Raw genomic sequence first — 20,113 nt, 5'->3', positions numbered from 1 at the left:
CGGACAGAACCCTAGCTTATGGAAGGGCCGTTCAGAAGCCTGATAACAGAGGGGAAGAAGCTGCTCAATAGTCTGGTGGGGCACTGCCTGACAAGAAGAGGTTGGTGGGGGCACTGCCTGACAAGAGGTTGGTGGGGGCACTGCCTGACAAGAGGTTGGTGGGGGCACTGCCTGACAACAAGAGGTTGGTGGGGGCACATTGAGCCGGCAGCCCTGCCAGCAGCGTGTTAGTTTTTTCTTTTTAAATTTTTTTAGTGTGTCTCTCTATGTATCTTGTGTGGGGGGTTGTGTGGGGGGGTAAGGGGGAAACCGCTTTGGTCGCCTCATCCACGGAGAGGCGCCTTTTTCCATGTCGCCTCCCCCGTGGCGTAACATCGAGGATCAGTGCGGCCTTTCCCAGTGACGTGCCCGGGCTTCAGCAGCGAGGACTCTCGTCGCGGAGCAGGCGGGCCCTCGCCGGGTGCTCCGTTCGCTGGCACGCGGCAGCCCGAAGCCGCGGTCTGTGGAGCTCCAGCTGGCACGGCGTCCGCAGCCTGGGATCCCTCGTTGGGGACCCGGGAGAAGAAGAGCTCCTACCGCCGGCCCGCGGCCAACTTCTACCCCGGGCGCGGCGGGGACTTATGAAATGGGGCGACAGAGCATTGTGTCTGTTACCCGAGTCGGCGTCACGGTGGCATCAGGAGGGGACCCGGTGGTGGTGGTCGAGGGCGCCGGTCGTTGCACCTTTCGTTGTGGGCACCGGCAGTCGAGGACGTTCCACTTGGGATCCGGGGGATGCACTGTCGGGAACAAAGCAGGATCTGGTGTGGGGGACTGCTGTGAGGGGGAAGTGGGGGGGGGGAAGAACAATGGAGGAGCCGGCACAGGATACGTTGTAACTCTATCAGCGCCCTTGATGTGGCCACCCTTAGCATACCTTGGACATGTAAAACAAAGAATATCACTGTGATCTGTCTCGTGACAATAAAGTATTCAGTATATATAGCGATATGAACATTGACTTTTCCAACTTCGTAGCCCTTGCTATTCCACTCTATCCCCTCCCCTTCCCAGTTCTTCCACCAGTCTTACTGTCACCAGCTACATTTTATCTGTTTGCTTTGCTGTTACCTTCTCCCAACTAACAAGGATCTATTCAACATTTTCCTTGATCACCATTCCCTTTCTCCTGTTTTCACACCTTACACTTCCTTATCTATGCACCTCCCACTGCTGACACCAGTCTGAAGAAGGGTCTCGACCTGAAAGGTCACCCATTGCTTCGCTCCAGAGATGCTGCCTGTCCCACTGAGTTACTCCAGAACTTTGTGAACTATCTTCGATTTAAAGCAGCATCTGCAGTTCCTTCCTACACATTCAGTAATGGGTCGTGCAATGCAGCACAGAATTTCCACAACACAATGAAACACGACACAAGGCTTCTGTGAAAACAGTCCGGGTTTATTTTGAAGATAGGCAAGGTTCATCAGATTACACTTGGAACTAACGTTAAATCAGGGCAGGTCTACTTGGATCAGGTCGAGACTGAAGACATTGTGACCAAGATTTTGGAACGAAAACACTGGCATTTCTGCATCAGAGTATTGGTGGGAATCGGAGAGCCTTTGGAGCAAGAAGTGTTGATAATTGAGGGTGTAAATGGCACAGTGTCTTGGGTTCCAGTGATATATGTGCAAACACTGCGTGCAGGATAGCCGGACTGCCCAGGTCTGTGTTCAGCAGGGCCCATCAATGCAATGAATCCAGGGTCCTCAACTACTTCCAGGAGTTGACGAGTGCAGACGGAACTGTTTGCCATCCCTCGTCGAACAGGAGGAAAAAAATCCCTCGTTGAAAACGAGGAGGAATTGAGATGGGCCGAATGGCCGAATTCTGCTCCTATCGCTTTAGACCTTGTGAAAACCAGACACCCTCCTTCCTCAAAAGAAACACAACAAATAATCCCGCCCGCTCCTGAAAATGTCTTGTCACTTGGTTTAAACGATCATTTCCAGGTGCCTGGCGTATTCGATGACTTGCTTGGCCAGCTCTGTGGATGGGATGGTGGCATCCTCCGGCTTCTGCTGCTGGCTGCTGAAGGAGTAATAGTTATCTGGGCCCAGCAGCCAGCCCCTCTGTAGTGGACAGAGAGATCAGTGAGTGAAACTCCAAACCCCCCCGCCCCCCGCACCCACACACAGCACACACCACCCCCGGAGGTGGGAGCCCACTATACGGCAGTCTAGTCTAGATTAGTTTAGAGATACAACGCACAAGCAGGCCCAAGTCCGTCCGACCAGCGATCCTTGCATATTCACGCCAAAGATCCTATAGCGAGCAAGATATTCCACTCGACGAAAAAGACGTAGTACGGCCATGGGCAGATTCATGGGTAATTTTCGGCCCCATTTCGGTAACCGGCTTCCGTCTCCGCACCATAGGATACTAGTGCGGAAACGGAAGCCGGTTACGGAAACATCCTCGTAAAAATCAAAGTTAAGTGGTAAAAATCTTCTCCTCATTTTTAGAATTATAATTTATTAACATAAACTGTTCCCCGCAACGCTGATTACACTGCGGGTCGGGTCGGGTTACTGAAATGGATGAAAAAAAGGCCCACGTTCCGCTCCGTTGCGTACTACACGTCAGCCCATTGCATTTAGCAGGAGTGGTCTATCTTGCTTGCTATAGGATCTTTGATTCACGCTATCCTACACACACCAGGGACAATTTTACACTCTCCCAAGCCAATTAACCCACAAACCGGTACGTCTTTGGAGCGTGGGAGGAAACCGAAGATCTCGGGGAAAACCGATGCAGGTCACGGGGAGAACGTACAAACTCCATACAGACAGTACCCGTGGCGGGGATCGAACCTGGGTCCCTGGCGCTCTGAAGCAGTAGCTCTACCACTGTGCCACCGTGCCTTACAGACAGCACCGGCATCTCTTGCGCTGAAAGCGCTGTTAGGCAGCAACTCTACCGCAGGCCCTTGTCTAATACTATAGACGTCCATTATAGATCATGCCATCTAATCCCACTGTCCTGAGTCCAGATATCAGTTAATACCCAATCTACTGCATAACCTAGCTCCCATCCATTAGCATCTGTCTATTCCATTCAGCATACCTCTATTCTATTATATATATCTGGAATATAAAAACAGGGATGTAATGCTGAGGCGTTGCAAGGCACTGACTGGTCAGACCGCATTTGGAGTATTGTGAACAGTTCTGGGCCCCGTATCTGAGGAAGGATGCGCTGGTGTTGGAGAGGGTCCAGAGGAGGTTTACAAAAATGATTCCCGGGAATGAGTGAGTTAACGTATAATGAGCGTTTGACGCTCTTTATACGCTGGAGTGTAGAATGGATGGGGGCGAAGGGGGGGGGGGGCCTCCACTAGTGGGAGAGTCTAGGACCAGAGGCCACAGCCTCAGAATTAACGGAGACAGGAAATGAGGAGGAATTTCTTCAGTCAGTGGGTGGTGAATCTGTGGAATTCATTGCCACAAACTGCTGTGAAGGCGAAGTCAGTGGGTATTTTTAAGACACAGATTGACAGATTCTTGATTAGTACGGGTGTCTGGGGTTATGGGGAGAAGGCAGGAGAATGGGGTTAGGCAGGAGAGATAGATCAGGCATGATTGAATGGCGGAGTAGACTTGATGGGCCGAATGGCCTAATTCTGCTTCTGTCACTTATGACCATACAATATTGAAAATAGGCACGACAAATCTTATATTGTTGAGGAAACCACCCTGTTTTACGCATTACAAAGAGAATCTTCTGTCATAAATATATTGATTCTTATGCCCCTGGTCCCACTTAGGAAACCTGAACGGAAACCTCTGGAGACTTTGCGCCCCACCCAAGGTTTCCGTGCGGTTCCCGGAGGTTGCAGATGGTTGCCGGAGGTTGCAGGTAGTGGAAGCAGGTAGGGAGACTGACAAAAACCTCCGGGAACCGCACGGAAACCTTGGGTGGGGCGCAAAGTCTCCAGAGGTTTCCGTTCAGGTTTCCTAAGTGGGACAGGGGCATTACCCATTCGCCAATTGCTCGCAGAGACTGGCGTCACGATCTACTAACCTTCTTTGCGTACTCGGTCATCTTCTTTGACGCTGTGAAGAAGAGTGTCCTCGAAGCTTCATTGAACAATATATTTTCGTACGCCTTCTCGATACAACCAGCAATTTCATCCCTGAGTGAAGACAATGGGACACAAGGAACTACAGATGCTGGAATGGTGTGGGACACACGATGCTGGAGTAACTCAGCGGGTCAGGCAGTAGCTTGGGTGGACATGGATAAGCTTCCAGCCATTCCAACTGTTTGTATTCACCCCACAGCCTTATCATCATCTCCCATCCTCCCCACTCACCTACACATTGGTGGCAATTCAGAACAGCCAACTAACCCACCAACCCACTTTCCTAACCTATCAATAGACAATAGGTGCAGGAGTAGGCCATTCGGGCCTTCGAGCCAGCACCGCCATTCAATGTGATCATGGCTGATCATCCCCAATCAGTACCCCGTTCCTGCCTTCTCCCCATATCCCCTGACTCCACTATTTTTAAGAGCCCTATCTAGCTCTCTCTTGAAATTATCCAGAGAACCAGCCTCCACCGCCCTCTGAGGCAGAGAATTCCACACACTCACCACTCTCTGTGAGAAAAAAGTGTTTCCTCGTCTCCATTCTAAATGGCTTACCCCTCATTCCTAAACTGTGTGTGACCCCTGGTTCTGGACTCCCCCAACATCGGGAACATGTTTCCTGCCTCTAGCGTGTCCAAACCCTTAACAATCTTATATGTTTCAATAAGATCCCCACTCATCCTTCTAAACTCCAGAGTGTACAAGCCCAGCTGCTCCATTCTCTCAGCATATGACAGTCCTGCCATCCCGGGAATTAACCTTATCCTCGTAAACATATCCGTTAATTCCCTCATATATAGAGTATAGAACAGCAGAAACATCTTCCAGCACACAATGCCCTTGCTGGAGGTGATGCTAAATTCTGATGGAGTTCCCATGAAGTATCTTCACCTGTCATGTTAACTCTTTCTATTTCCATTCATCTTCATTTCTTAGTGACAAATTAATTTACAATTTAGAACAAAGTACAGCACAGGAATAGCCCCTTTGGCCCACAATGTCTGAACATGATTACTGTCGGGGATCGCTGGTCGGCGCGGACTCAATGGACTGAAGGGCCTGTTTACGTGCTGTATCTCTAAACTAATCATCTATGGCGAAGATAGATACTCAGCGGGACAGGCAGCATCTCCGGAGAGGAATGGGTGACGTGGAGATACTAGTTTGCCCACCAGACAACTACTGGCTGCACAGCTTTGGGTTCCAGTCTCATGGACTTGCTCCAAACAAGATTCCACACACAGCAAACATCACCGAGCTGTAGGCTGGGACTTACCTAATGGTATCGAGCAGGATATCAATGAAGAAGGTGTAGCTTTCAGCAGGGATGTTTCCCTTAGCTAGGAAAACTTTGTTGTAGCTGCCTTCCATCAGATACTGAAACAATACAAGAAAGGTTAGAGCCCAGGAGCATGCAGCAAGTCAAACTTTTAAACTGAACAGTCACATCACATTATAAAACGTTGGTGTTCTTTGGAAAGACTTTAACAAGTCGTACAGCATGAAAGAGGCCCTTTGGCCCATATTGCCCATGGTGACAAAGATCCCACCTGCCTGCATTTGGTCCACGTCCCTCGAAACCTTTCCTATCTTTGTACCTGCAAGTATTTTTTAAATGTTATTATACTACCTACCTCAACTACCTCCTCTGGCAGCTCGTTCCATACACCCACCACCCTCTGTCTGAAGAAAGTTGTCCACCCGAAACGTCACCTTTTCCTTCGGTCTGAAGAAGGGTCTCGACCCGAAACGTCACCTTTTCCATCGCTCATAGATGCTGCCTCACCCGCTGACTTTCTCCAGCATTTTTATCTACCATGCCAAGGCCATCAGTTATCTCCCTGCACTTCTAAAATTTTAATTCTTGGTTTCCAGTAAACAGATCTTAAAGTTAAATTCCTTAAAGGACACCCAACATATTATCTCCACGAGTCTGAAGAAGGTTCCGACCCAATTAATTCAGTCTGAAGTGGCTCGCACTGTGGCTGGAACAGTGTTCGCACGGTGGCACAGCGGTAGAGTTGCTGCCTCATAGCGCAGAGACTCGGGCTCCATCCTGACTATAGAAACATAGACAATAGGTGCAGGAGTAGGCCATTCGGCCCTTCGAGCCTGCACCACCACTCAATATGATCATGGCTGATCATCCAACTCAGTATCCTGTACCTGCCTTCTCTCCATACCCCCTGATCCCTTTAGCCACAAGGGCCACATCTAACTCCCTCTTAAATATAGCCAATGAACTGGCCTCAACTACCTTCTGTGGCAGAGAATTCCACAGATTCACCACTCTCTATGTGAATTTTTTTCTCTCGTCTCGGTCCTAAAATACTTCCCCCTTATCCTTAAACTGTGACCCCTTGTTCTGGACTTCCCCAACATCAGGAAGAATATTCCTGCATCTAGCCTGTCCAACCCCTTAACAATTGAGTAAGTTTCTATAAGATCCCCCCTCAATCTGGTTCTATAGCGGCTCTGAACCGGCCCAAATGAGTGCCCCCCCCACCCACCCCCTTTGGACCGTCTCCCTCAGATGGTCACGTCAATCAATTCAGCTTGCTTATTTATGTATTGTATTTATTTACCTTTCTTGTACATCAGTGGAGCTGCACACTAAATCTCGTTGCACTGACGTGCAATGACAATAAAATATATTATTATTATTATTATTATTATTATCTTCTAAATTCTAGCGAGTATACAGACTATACTGTCTGTATGGAGTTTGTACGTTCTCCCCGTGACCTGCGTGGGATTTCTCCAGGTGCTCCGGTTTCCTCCCACACTCCAAAGACTAGGTGTAGTTATCAGAGAACAGGCAGCCTGCGTAAATGCAAGGGCGTAAGAAAGAACTGCAGATTCTGGTTTAAATCAAGGGTAGACACAAGATGCTGGAGTAACTCAGCGGGACAGGCAGCTTCTAAGGAGAGAAGGAATGGGTGATGTTTCGGGTCGAGACCCTTCTTCAGGGTCCTTCTCTCCAGAGATGCTGCCTGTCCCGCATAGTTCCTCCAGCACCTAGTGTCGACCTTAGTAAATGCAACCTGCATCTCAGCGACCCGTGCTTCCCCAGCTACACTTGTACTGAGTCCCACAAGGACGTTACCTGCTCGAGTGAGACCGGGTGCTTGATGTAGACGTTGCTCTGTATATCTTTGGCGGGCAGCCTCTCCAGCTCCGTGTGGAACTCAGCCACGCGGTTCTGAGACAGAAGGAACAGGAGGTTCAGTCCCAACAGCTGGTGTTTGTAGGCAGACTCCGGCAATTCATCCCTGCAGAGACAAGCAAAACATGAAGTAAAACCTTCGCAACGATGAGCTCTCCCCTCTCCTGCTGCTCCACATGTCAATGGCCATTATGATTTCTCCGGGCCCTACTCTCTCTCTCTCTAGTCGTCAAGCCACTTTTATTTCTAAAGCACATTTAAAAAACAACTCTCGTTGGCCAAAGTGCTTTACATTGGTGGAGTACTAACGTTATACAACATTGGTTCATAGATTAAGTACATACATAAATACATACATATAGCCCTCACTCAGAGGATGTCAAGAAAGGCTTGAGAGTAAAGATGAGTTTTAAGTCTCGACAAAGGAGACGATGGAGGGGGCAGTTCTGATGGGAAGGGGGCTGCTGTTCCACAGACTAGGAGCTGCAACCGCAAAGGCCCGGTCGCCCCTGAGCTTATGCCTAGACCGCGGGATATTCAGTAACCCCAAGTCGGCCGATCTGAAGGACCTGGAGGTGGTGCGGTGGGTAAGCAGACTTTTGATGTAGGTGGGGGCAAGCCTGTAAAGGGCTTTGTAGACATAAAGAAGGAGCTTGAAATTTATTCGGAACCGCACAGGGAGCCAGTGGAGAGAGGCCAGGATCGGGGTGATGTGGTCCCCTTTTCGGGTGCCCGTCAGGAGTCTCGCTGCGGCGTTTTGGACCAGTTGCAGGCGGGACAGGGAAGATTGGCTGATGCCAATGTGAAGGGAGTTGCAGTAATCGTGGCGGGAGGAGATAAATGTGTGGATGATCTTTTCGAGGTCATCAAACTGGAGGAATTGTTTTATTTTAGCTATCATCCGAAGCTGGAAGAAGCTAGTTACTCCTTTCCCCCCGAATGCACCTAAAATCACTTTGTACTCTCCTTCACTTTATCTGCACGAGCTACCTCTGCCAGCGATTCACGGAAGCTGCAGGCCCTTGTGGTGGAGAGTGGGGATCACTTGGGCAAAGATATAATTGTCACAATATCTTTCTCCTTGCAATGTGGGAGGAAAGATAACGCCACTGTGGTAATGCACTTTCCCTCCTGTGTAGGATAGAACTCGTGCGCCAGTGATCGCTAGGCCGCGCGGGCTTGGTGTTTCCACCCTGTAGCTCTAAACTAAACCAAGTGAAAATGGTTCAGAAACAACGTTCACTTCATCCACCTCATTGTCATTCAAAACAACGACCCCGGTCTGCTGTAACCAAAATCCATTATTATAAAGATAGACACTGAATGCTGGAGTAACTCAGCGGGAACAGGCAGCATCTTAAAAAGGCTGCCAGCATCATCAAAGACCCACACCATCCTGGCCACACACTCATCTCCCCGCTACCTTCAGGTAGAAGGTACAGGAGCCTGAAGACTGCAACATCCAGGTTCAGGAATAGCTACTTCCCCACAGCCATCAGGCTATTAAACTTGTCTCTGACAAAACTCTGAACATTAATAGCCCATTATCTGTTATTTGAACTTTATCAGTTTATTTATTCATGTGTGTATATATATATATATATATATATATATATATATATATATATAAAATGGTATATGGACACACTGATCTGTTCTGTATTCATGCCTACTATGTTCTGTTCTGTTGTGCTGAAGCAAAGCAAGAATTTAATTGTCCTATCAAGGACACATGACAATAAACTCTCTTGAATCTTGAATCTCTGGAGAGAAGGAATGGGTGACGTGTCGGTACGAGACTCTCCTTCAGACAGTTTTCAGCAATGTCTGAAGGGTCTTGACCTGAAACGTCACCCATTCCTTCTCTCCAGAGACGTTGCCTGACCCGCTGAGTTACTCCAGCAATTTGTGTCTATCTTCAGTTTAAACCAGCATCTGCAGTTCCTTCTTATCCATTATAAAGAGGTCTGTTAAAACAAGAGTTCACTGTATTTTTCCAAAACTATTGTTACCAATTACTACAGCTAGAGTGTAAAAGCATAATTCCTTCTCCAACTGCCGAGCTTTACGGAGGTAGACAAAAATTCTGAAGAATCTCAGCGGGTGCGGCAGCATCTATGGAGCGAAGGAAATAGGCAACGTTACGGGCCGAAACCCTTCTTCAGCTTTACGGATATTCTCTTTATTATATTACTCAACGCAGAGGAAAGCTCTCCTTGTGCAGGAAGGAACTGCAGATGCTGGTTTAAACTGAAGGTAGACACAAAAAGCTGGAGTAACTCAGCGGGACAGGCAGCATCTCGGTAGAGAAGGAGATGCATCTCGACCCGAAATCTCACCCATTCCTTCTCTCCAGAGATGCTGCCTGTCCCGCTGAGTTACTCCGGCATTTTGTGTCTATCTTCGGAAAGTTCTTTGTCTCCCCAACCAACCATTTAAACAACGTAAACATTTCAAGGGAATGATTGTAATGATAAATGTCAATAATTCAGCCTTTCATACCCTGATATCATTCAGCAACACTTACTTGTAGTCAAAGTAATAGCACTTGAGTTGTGCCATGTAGCGTTCAAATGAAGGGATATCTTTCTTCAGGATACTCCACTGTGCCCCGATTTCCAAAACATCCCCTTTAATATAAAAGACATTAGTTTAGTTTAGAGATTCAGCGTGGAAACAGGCCCTTCGGCCCTCCGTCCGTGCCGACCAGCGATCCCCCGTACACGACCACTATCCTGTACACGCCCACACTGGAGACAATGTACAATTTTACAATGCCAATTAGCCCAGTGCGTCAAGTGAACACCAGGTGGCGCCACCAGCAATGGCTGCCTCGCCAACAGCCTGTCTGTCATTTCTTCTTTTTTGTTATTTTTAGTATGTGTTAATAGTATGTTTTCGTGATCCTTGGTTTGTTTTATGTGGTGAGTGTTGGGGAAACTTTTTTTCAATCTCTTACCTCGACGGAGATGAGATTTTTTTTCCATATCGTATCTCCGTCCCCACTGCGGCCTAACATCGTGGAGTTGGCGGCCTCTGCTGGTGACCGACCCAGCGCACCAAGCTGCGGTACTTTAACATCGCGGAGCTTGCGATCGAAGTTCCAACCGCGTGGCCTGTGGACTTTAACATTGTGAAGCCCGCGGTCTCTGGTAAGAAGAGTCCGATTCGGGAGCTCCATGCCACGGAGAGTTTCTACCACCCCGACAGGGGAGTTTCGATCACCCCGACCGGGGTTTCGATCGTCGGCTGTGGGGGCTTTGATGGCCCCGACTGCGGGTGGCTCGAATGCTCTGACCGCAGGAGAACAAGAGGAAGAAGATTGAACTTTATTGCCTTCCATCACAGTGAGGAATGTGGAATCCACTGTGGTGGATGTTTATGTTACTTTTATGTGGTTGTGTGCCTTGTTGCTTTTCACTTAGTATGGCTGTATGGCAACTGAAATTTAACTGTACCTTAACTGGTTACATGTGACAACAAACTGACCTTGAAACCATGAGCCTACAAACCTGCACGTCTTTGGAGTGTGGGAGGAAACCGGAGCTCCCAGAGAAAACCCACGCAGTTTTTTCTCACCTCAGTCTTAAATGACCTCCCCTTTATTCTAATACAGGACAAGGTCTTATCGCATCCAGAAAGACAACTGGATGAGCGTATGGGACTAAGCTACAAGTTTACGGAATGAGGACTAGAATGCAAACAGCTTCCTTTCAACAGGCATAGACAAAAGGGAGTGAGTGTGTGGGAAGGAACTGCAGATGCTGGTTTAAACTGGAGACACAAAAAGCTGGCGTAACTCAGCGGGACAGGCAGCATCTCTGGAGAGAGGGAATGGGTGATCTTTCGGGTCGAGACTCTATTTGGGTCTACTTGGGTCAAGAATCTATCAGACTCCCTGGCCGACGTGATTGAAGTCAAAATGCCTTTGTTCTAAAACTGAAAGAAAAACACCTCACAATCGGATGGGATTCAGCAGTTTAACATTAAATACAATTTAGGGTGGGAGATTGCAACCTTCACGTGGTCCGCCCTGCTTCGACGAATGCAATCAACCTGGCGTGCACAATCAAATAAGATCAAATAGAACACGTTGTCCGACAACTTTAGGCTGTGCACGCCATACGCAAGAAGAAGAGGAAGAGGAAGAAATACAATTGATGTGGATACGAAGAACTCCAGATGCAGGAATCTCTGGTAAAAACACAAAGTGCTCGAGTCTATACAAGGGTCCCGACCCAAACCGCCATTCCTTCCGTAGATGCTGCCCGAGTCATTCCGCACTTTGTGCTTTTACAAAATTGCTACTTTGCTTTGTCGCGGATGGTACTCACGGGCCAGAATGAGTTGTCTCTTGGTCAGTTTGGTGCCAGTGGTGGGCAGAAAGTTCAGTTCCAGGAGAGCCACCTGAAACAAGAGCGCAGAGAATCAGTCATTAGACCACAGGGGCAACCAACCAGGGACGTTTTTAAAAAGCAGCGATGGACAAAAATGGCCAGACTTCAAAGTCCACAACACTCAAATACAATTAACGATAGGGACAGCCAGCAACAGACCTTGGGACACAGATAGGTAAAGCAGATCAACACAAGGAAGACTATATAAGGAAGATCTCATTGAAACATATAAGATTGTTAAGGGCTTGGACATACTAGAGGCAGGAAACATGTTCCCGATGTTGGGGGAGTCCAGAACCAGGGGCCATAGTTTAAGAATAAGGAGTAAGCCATTTAGAACGGAGACGAGGAAACACTTTTTCTCACAGACAGTGGTGAGTGTGGAATTCTGTCTCAGAGGGCGGTGGAGGCCGGTTCTCTGGATGCTTTCAAGAGAGAGCTAGATAGGGCTCTAAAAAATAGTGGCGTCAGGGGATATGGGGAGAAGGCATAAATGGGGTACTGATTGGGGATGATCAGCCATGATCACAATGAATGGCGGTGCTGGCTCGAAGGGCCAAATGGCCTACTCCTGCACCTATTGTCTATTGTCTATTTCAAGTAGAATGAATCTACTGGTGAATCTATGGAATTCATTGCCACAGAAGGCTGTGGAGGACATCAGTGGATATTTTTTAAGGCAGAAATAGATAGATTCCTGATGAGCACGGGTGTTAGGGGTTATGGGGAGAATAATAGACAATAGACAATAGGTGCAGGAGTAGGCCATTCGGCCCCTCAATGTGATCATGGCTGATCATCCCCAATCAGTAACCCATTCCTGTCTTCTCCCCATAGACTTTTGTTTAAGAAGGAACTGCAGATGCTGGAAAATTGAAGGTAGACAAAATTGCTGGAGAAACTCAGTGGGTGCGGCCGCATCTATGGAACGAAGGAAATAGGCAACGTTTCGGGCCAAAACCCTTCTCCCCATATACCCTGACTCCGCTATCTTTAAGAGCCCTATCTAGCTCTCTCTTGAAAGTATCCAGAGAACCTGCCTCCACCGCCCTCTGAAGCAGAGAATTCCACAGACTCACAACTCTCTGTGTGAAAAAGTGTTTCCTCGTCTCTGTTCTAAATGGCTTACCCCTTATTCTTAAACTGTGGCCCCTGGTTCTGTAGGCAGGAGAATGGGGTTAGGAGGGGCAGATAGATCAGCCTTGATTGAACGGCGGAGTAGACTTGAGGGGCTGAATGGCCTAATTCTGCTCCTATGACTTATGAATTGTGATTGGCTGCACTTTGGACTAAATATTAATTAGGAACATTAAACTAAACAGTACAATTTTAAGCCAGCTGTTACAAAAGGGTATGGGATTTTTGTTTTAATGAGTTTCAAAACCAAAAAGGTTATGTCAAACCATAATTAGTTTTGGAATTTCTACTGAATAGGTTTAAGATAAATTCTTCTGAACCAAGTTACTGACTTTGTTTTCACCACCATTTCCCTTCACAACACTAGTTAATGTACAGCGGTAGTCACTGCCTCACAGCGCCAGGGGCCTGGGTTCAATCCCGACCTCGGGTATTGTCTGTGTGGAGTTTGCAAGCTCTCTTTTTGACCTGGTGGGTTTCCTCCGGGTGCTCCGGTTTCCTCCCACATCCCACAGGCGCGTGGGTTTGTAGGTTAACTGGCCCTCTGTAAATTGCCCATAGTGTGGTCAGGAGTGGATGGGAAAGTGGGATAACTTGGAACTACTGTGAGCGGGCAGTCGATGGTCAGCGTGGACTCGGTGGGCTGAAGGGCCCGTTTCCCTGCTGCGTCTTTCATTCAATCGAAACACTGCAGGCTTCCTCACAACAGGAGTCAGAATGCGGTACAAATGGGTAAATATTTTATAGAGAGTGAATAATCCATCATGGATAATGTGTAAGGAGGTTGGACACGCTAGAGGCAGGAAACATGCTCCCGATGTTGGGGGAGTCCAGAACCAGGGGCCACAGTTTAAGAATAAGGGGTAAGCCATTTAGAACGGAGATGAGGAAACACTTTTTCTCAGAGAGTTGTGAGTCTGTGGAATTCTCTGCCTCAGAGGGCGGTGGAGGCAGGTTCTCTGGATGCTTTCAAGAGAGAGCTAGATAGGGCTCTTAAAAATAGCGGAGTCAGGGGATATGGGGAGAAGGCAGGAACGGGGAAATGATTGGGGATGATCAGCCATGATCACATTGAATGGCGGTGCTGGCTCGAAGGGCCGAATGGCCTACTCCTGCACCTATCGTGGTTGCTGCCTCAAAGAGGCTGGCAGCATCATCAAGGACCCACACCATCCTGGCCACACATTCATCTCCCCGCTACCTGGTAGAAGATACAGGAGCCTGAAGACTGCAATGTCCAGGTTCAGGAATAGCTGCTTTCCCACAGCCATCAGGCTATTAAACTCGGCATGGACAAAACTCTGAACATTAATAGCCCATTATCTGTTTATTTGCACTTTATCTGTTTATTTATTCATGTGTGTATATATTTATACAATGGTATATGGACACACTAATCTGTTCTGTATTCATGTCTACTATATTCTGTTGTGCTGAAGCAAAGCAAGAATTTCATTGTCCTATCTGGGACACATGACAGTAAACTCTCTTGAATCTTGAATCTCTATTGTCTATTGCACTGATGAAACAGTCACCAGCCTGCAATTTTAACCGATTCTCTCTCTACATGGATAGAGCTCTTGTTACCCTATGGGAAGGAGACTGGAATACTGTGAGCAAATTTGGGCCCCGTATCTGAGGAAGGATGTGCCAGCTCTGGAGAGGAGGTTGACAAGAGAGAAGAGGTTTACAAGAATGATTCCAGGAATGGGTGGGTTAGCATATGGTGAGCGTTTCACCGAACTGGGCCTCTACTCACTGAGTTTAGAAAGTTGAGGGGGGACCTCATTGACACTTGCAGAATAATGAAAGGCTTGGATCGAGTGGATGTGGAGAGGATATTTCCACTGGTGGGAGAGTCTATGACCTGGGGTCACAGCCTCAGAATAAAAAGATGTACCTTGAGGAAGGAGATGAGGAAGATTTTTTTTAGTCAGACGATGGTGAATCTGTGGAATTCTTTGCCACAGATGGCCGTTGAGACCAAGTCACTGGATATTTTTACGGCAGAGATAGATAGATTCTTGATTAGTACGGGTGTCAGGGGTAATGGAGAGAAGGCAGGAGAATGGGGTTGAGAGGGAACGATAGATGTTTAAGAAAGAACTGCAGATGCTAGAAAAGGTAGACAAAAATGCTGGAGAAACTCAGCGGGTGAGACAGCATCTATGGAGCGAGGGAATAGGTGACGTTTCGGTTCGAGGCCCTTCCTCAGATAGACCCTTCCTCAGACGTGATGGGGAAGAATTAGGCCATTTGGCCCATCACTTATGAACTTGCATATTAACACAAAAGTTGGAAATTTATCGCAGGAGCTGGCCATTCAGCCCTTCAAGCCTGCCCAGCCACTCAATACGCCCACAGCCAACCTGTCCAAAACCTCAGCTTCCTTTCTATGTCAGTTTGCAGATGCTGGAAAAATCTAAGGTAGACAAAAAATGCTGGAGAAACTCAGCGGATGAGGCAGCATCTATGGAGCGAAGGAATAGGTGACGTTTAGGGTCGAGACTTTTGAGAAGGCTCTGCTCCTCCAACGTCTGCAGAAAGATGCTGCAGATGTTCTACCAATCGGTGGTAGCCAGTGCCATCTCCTACACTGCCGTGTGCTGGGGCATCAGGGCGAAGGCTGCGGACGCCAACAGATCAACAAACTCATCAGGAAGGCTGGCTCCGTCCTGGGGGGCGGAGTTGGGGCTGGAGTTTTTACTAGAATGTTGCCTGGGTTTCAGCAACTAAGTTACAGAGAAAGGTTGAACAAGTTAGGGCTTTATTCTTTGGAGCGCAGAAGGTTAAGGGGGGACTTGATAGAGGTTTTTAAAATGATGAGAGGGATAGACAGAGTTGACGTGGAAAAGCTTTTCCCACTGAGAGTAGGGAAGATTCAAACAAGGGGACATGACTTGAGAATTAAGGGACTGAAGTTTAGGGGTAACATGAGGGGGAACTTCTTTACTCAGAGAGTGGTAGCTGTGTGGAATGAGCTTCCAGTGAAGGTGGTGGAGGCAGGTTCGTTTTTATCATTTAAAAATAAATTGGATAGTTATATGGATGGGAAAGGAATGGAGGGTTATGGTCTGAGCGCAGGTATATGGGACTAGGGGAGATTATGTGTTCGGCACGGACTAGAGGGGTCGAGATGGCCTGTTTCCGTGCTGTAATTGTTATATGGTTATATGGTTATATGGAGTTGGATTCACGGGAGGTTGGTCTTGGAGGGGAGGATGCTCCTCAAACTGCGGAACATCCTGGACAATACAGCTCACACCCCCTCCATGCCACACTGGTCAACCTGAGGAGCACCTTCAGCAACAGACTGGTTCCACCAAGATGCTGCACAGAACGCCACAGGGGATCCTTCTTCCCTGTGAAACATAGAAAATAGGTGCAGGAGTAGGCCATTCGACCCTTCGAGCCTGCACTGCCATTCAATATGATCATGGCTGATCATCCAACTCAGTATCCTGTACCTGCCTTCTCTCCATACCCTCTGATACGTTTAGCCATAAGGGCCACATCTAACTCCCTCTTGTGGCTAAAGGGATCAGGGGGTATGGAGAGCCTGTGGCTATCAAACTGTATAACTCCTCCCCCTTCTGTTGTGGGGTCGACTGAGACTGAATCCCCTCCATCCCCCCCCAATCTTTGCACGTCCCCAATCCTTTCCACTCGTCACTTTAATTTCATGTTTCATGTATTTTATATCAATTTCCCTCCTGGGATAAATAAAGTTCTATCGTATTGTATATGATGAGCGTTTGACAGCACTGGGCCTGTACTCGCTGGAGTTTATACGGTTGAGGGGGGACCTCATTGAAACGTACAGAATAATGAAAGGCCTGGATAGAGTGGATGTGGAGAGGATGTTTCCACTAGTGGGAGTGTCTAGGACTAGAGATCACAGCCTCAGTATTAAAGGGCGCTCTTTTAGAAAGGAGGTGAGGAGGAACTTCATTAGTCAGAGGGTAGTTAATATGTGGAACTCATTGCCACAGAGGGCTGTGGAGGCCAAAAGTGGATATTTTTACGGCAGAGACAGACAAGTTTTTGACAAGGGTTATGGGGAGAAGGCAGGAAAATGGGATCAGGAGACAGAGATCAGCCGTGAGAGAATGGCAGAGTAGACTCGATGGACTAGACTAAACTTTTATTTAGCTTTAGATATACAGCTCCGCAATAGGCCTTTGGCCCACGAGCGACAGTTTTGTTACAATTATATCAAACCCTTTAACACTACAAACCTGTACGTATTTGGAGTGTGGGAGGTAACTGGAGCACCCGGAGAAAACCCACACAGGTCACGGGGAGAACGTGCAAACTCCATACAGACAGCACATGTAGTCGGGATGGAACCCGGGTCTCTGGCGCTGTATGACAGCAACTCTACCGCTGCGCCACCGTGCCGCCCTGTGATTACTGACAACCTCGGCGGGGGGGGGGGGGCAGTATTGACTGGCTGGGGGGAGGACGACATTTGGACAGTGGATCCACAACCTCAGGAAGGAACAGGGTGTTATCAGTGGAGGAACAATCATGGCATCAGGAACAACAATGGCATCAGGAAGGCTGCTTCCACGCTGACCGGAGGTGGTCTTGGAGGAGAGGATGCTCCTCAAACTGCGGAACATCCCGCACAATGCAGCTCAACCCCTCCGTGACACCCTGGTCAACCCGGCCAGGCAAGAACACACATAGAACAGGACAGCATGGAACAGGCCCTTCAGCCCACTATGACCATGCAGAACATGATGCCAAGTTGAACGAATTTCCTCTTCCCACACATGATCCATATCCCTCCACTCTGTCTATCCAAGTCTCTCAAACACCATCACAGTATTGTATTTGCCTCCACAGCCACTCCTGACACAGTATTTCATTGCTCTCTGTATAAAACGCGTCTCACGTATCCCCATTGAATTTTGCCCCTCTCGCTCTAAAGCTCTGCCCTCTCGTCTTTCATTTCCCCAACCAGTTCTGGCTCTTTACCCTCCCTCTGTCACCCATACTGTTACATATTTATATTGTCTCCCCTCAACCTCCAACACAATCCACTTTGGCCAAAATCTCCTTGTTGCCAATGTCCTCCCAGCCAGGCATCATTCTCATATTCCTCTTGTGCAGCTTACAGCCCAGTGGTATGAATATTGACATCTCTCACTCCAGGTAGCCCCGGCATTCCCTCTCTCTCTCTATCCCTCCCCCACCCAAGTCGCACCAGCTTCTCGTTTTCACCCAACAAACAGTTAACAATGGCCTGTTTCCTTTATCATCGTTACTTTTTTACATATCTTTCATTTATTGTTCTTTATCTCCACATCACCGTCTATATCCCTCGTTTCCCTTATCCATAACCGGTCTGAAGAAGGTGTCGACCTGTAACGTCACCTATTCCTTCTCTCCAGAGATGCTGCCTGTCCCGCTGAGTTACTCCAGCACTTTGTGTCTGTCTCCAGTGTAAACCAGAACCCGCAGTTCCTTCACACACACACACTCTCCTCTTTCCCGCTCCATCTACATGTCCACTAAACCGTGAGGCGCAATGTTAGAGGGACAGAGACACACCGCTGGCGGGGATCGGGGCCCGAGAGAGGGAGAGGGTGTTGCTGCTGTCCCTCTCCCTCCCCCTCCCATCTTGTTCCCTCTCTCTCTCCTCTCCTCACCTTGAGCTTGACGAGCAGCTCCTCGCATTTGCGGAGGTTTGGGTTTTTCCGGGCCCACTCCCCCCGCAGCTGCTCGTACATCCCGACCGCCTGCTCCAGCTGCGCCGCCATCGTGACTCCGCTTCACCCCGGCAACGGCGACCTCACCGGAAACTGCGTCACCCCGCCCTGACCTCACCGGAATTATCGTCACCACCGGCAACGGGGACCTCACCAGAAACTACATCACCCAGTCCTGACCTCACCGGAAATACCGTCACCCCGCCCTGACCTCACCGGAAAATCATTACTCGGGCAATGGCGACCTCACCGGAAATCGCGTCACCCCGCCCTGAGCTCACCGGAAATAACGTCACCCAGCAACGGCGACCTCACCAGAAATACCGTTACCCTGTCCTGACTCCACCGGAAACATCCTCAACGGCGACCTCACCGGAAGTAGCGTCTCCTCTCGTCCGCGCCGCCATCTTGAGGAGGTCGCTGGGTCCAGGTGGCGCCTCTCAATGGGCAAAGCTGGAACTGCAGCTGCTAGTTGACAGACACCAGAGATGCTGCCCGTCCCGCTGGGTCTATCCGTGTAAACCTACACCTACACATTCTGTCTGCTCCAATGTGATATCTGCTCAAGGCGAGAGTACTTCTCTCTCGCTGCTCCCTCTGCTTGATCAACGTCCCCTTTGATCTGTCGTTTTCACACCTTACACTTCCTCATCTCTGTGTCTCCCAACTCTCAGTCTGAAGAAGGGTCTCGACCCTAAATCTCGCCTGTCCATTCCTTCCACAGATGCTCAAGAGAACCACACTCCAAGGTCCCAATAGCTCCCCCCTCGACTCTGTCCAGGGACCCCGACAGTCCTTTCAGGTGAGGCAGAGGTTCACTTGCACCTCCTCCAACCTCATCTACTGTATCCGTTGTTCAAGATGTGAACTCTTATACATCGGCGAGACCAAACGCTTCGTGGAACACCTTCACTCAACCCGCCTGAACCAACCTGATCTCCCGGTTGTAAAACACATTAATTCTCCTTCCATTCCTACACTGTCCTAGGCCTCCACCACTGTTAGAGGCCAGATGCACATTGGAGGAACATTATCTCATATTTCGTTTGGGCAGCTTACACCAACTTCAAGCATCAGCTTCAAAGTCATCATGTTGAGTCTACTGCATCCGCTGCTATAGATGTCAGCTGCTTTACATCGATGAGACCAAGCGTAGGCTTGGCGATCGCTTCGCCCAACACCTCCGCTCGGTTCGCAATAACCAACCTGATCTCCCGGTGGCTCAGCACTTCAACTCCCCTTCCCATTCTGAATCTGACCTTTCTGGTGTGGGTCTCCTCCATGGCCAGAGTGAGGCCCACCGTAAATTGGAGGAGCAGTATGAACAGTGACTTCTCCAATTTCAAGTAGTCCTCGCTTTCTCCCTCTTTCCCCTCCCCTTCCCAGCTCTTCCACAGCCCACTGTCTCCGCCTCTTCCTTTCCTTCCCCCCCCCAACATCAGTCTGAAGAAGGGTCTCGACCCGAAACGTCACCTATTCCTTCGCTCCATAGATGCTGCCGCACCCGCTGAGTTTCACCAGCTTTTTTGTCTACCTTTGTTGAGTCTCATTGGCTGTAACTC

General features: G+C 48.7%; 1 protein-coding gene across 1 annotated transcript; it reads right to left on the bottom strand.

The window, feature by feature from the left end:
* Nucleotides 1-1,419: 1,419 nt before the first annotated feature.
* psmd8 (proteasome 26S subunit, non-ATPase 8) lies at nt 1,420-18,657 on the bottom strand. The gene is made up of 7 exons (XM_033014273.1): nt 18,492-18,657; nt 11,635-11,707; nt 9,828-9,930; nt 7,241-7,406; nt 5,411-5,511; nt 4,066-4,177; nt 1,420-2,114 (listed from the first exon to the last, which is right to left on the bottom strand). Exons 1-7 carry the CDS (start codon nt 18,600-18,602, stop codon nt 1,977-1,979), a joined length of 804 nt encoding a protein of 267 aa, XP_032870164.1. The 5' UTR covers nt 18,603-18,657; the 3' UTR covers nt 1,420-1,976.
* Nucleotides 18,658-20,113: the final 1,456 nt, after the last annotated feature.

Source organism: Amblyraja radiata, chromosome 41 (genome assembly GCF_010909765.2).
Source record: "Amblyraja radiata isolate CabotCenter1 chromosome 41, sAmbRad1.1.pri, whole genome shotgun sequence".
Lineage (NCBI taxonomy): Eukaryota > Metazoa > Chordata > Chondrichthyes > Rajiformes > Rajidae > Amblyraja > Amblyraja radiata.
The sequence above is the reverse complement of the archived record's forward strand: the minus strand, read 5'-3'. Positions and strand labels throughout refer to the sequence as shown.

Bases quoted from the DNA above. Each gene is read 5' to 3' on its own strand.
- psmd8 (XM_033014273.1), bottom strand. From the start codon at position 18,602: ATGGCGGCGCAGCTGGAGCAGGCGGTCGGGATGTACGAGCAGCTGCGG. The intron at 9,931-11,634 runs GTGAGTACCATC...TTTATATTAAAG, and splicing joins GAGACAACTCATTCTGGCCC to GGGATGTTTTGGAAATCGGG. The intron at 7,407-9,827 runs GTAAGTGTTGCT...TTGTCTCTGCAG, and splicing joins TGCTATTACTTTGACTACAA to GGATGAATTGCCGGAGTCTG.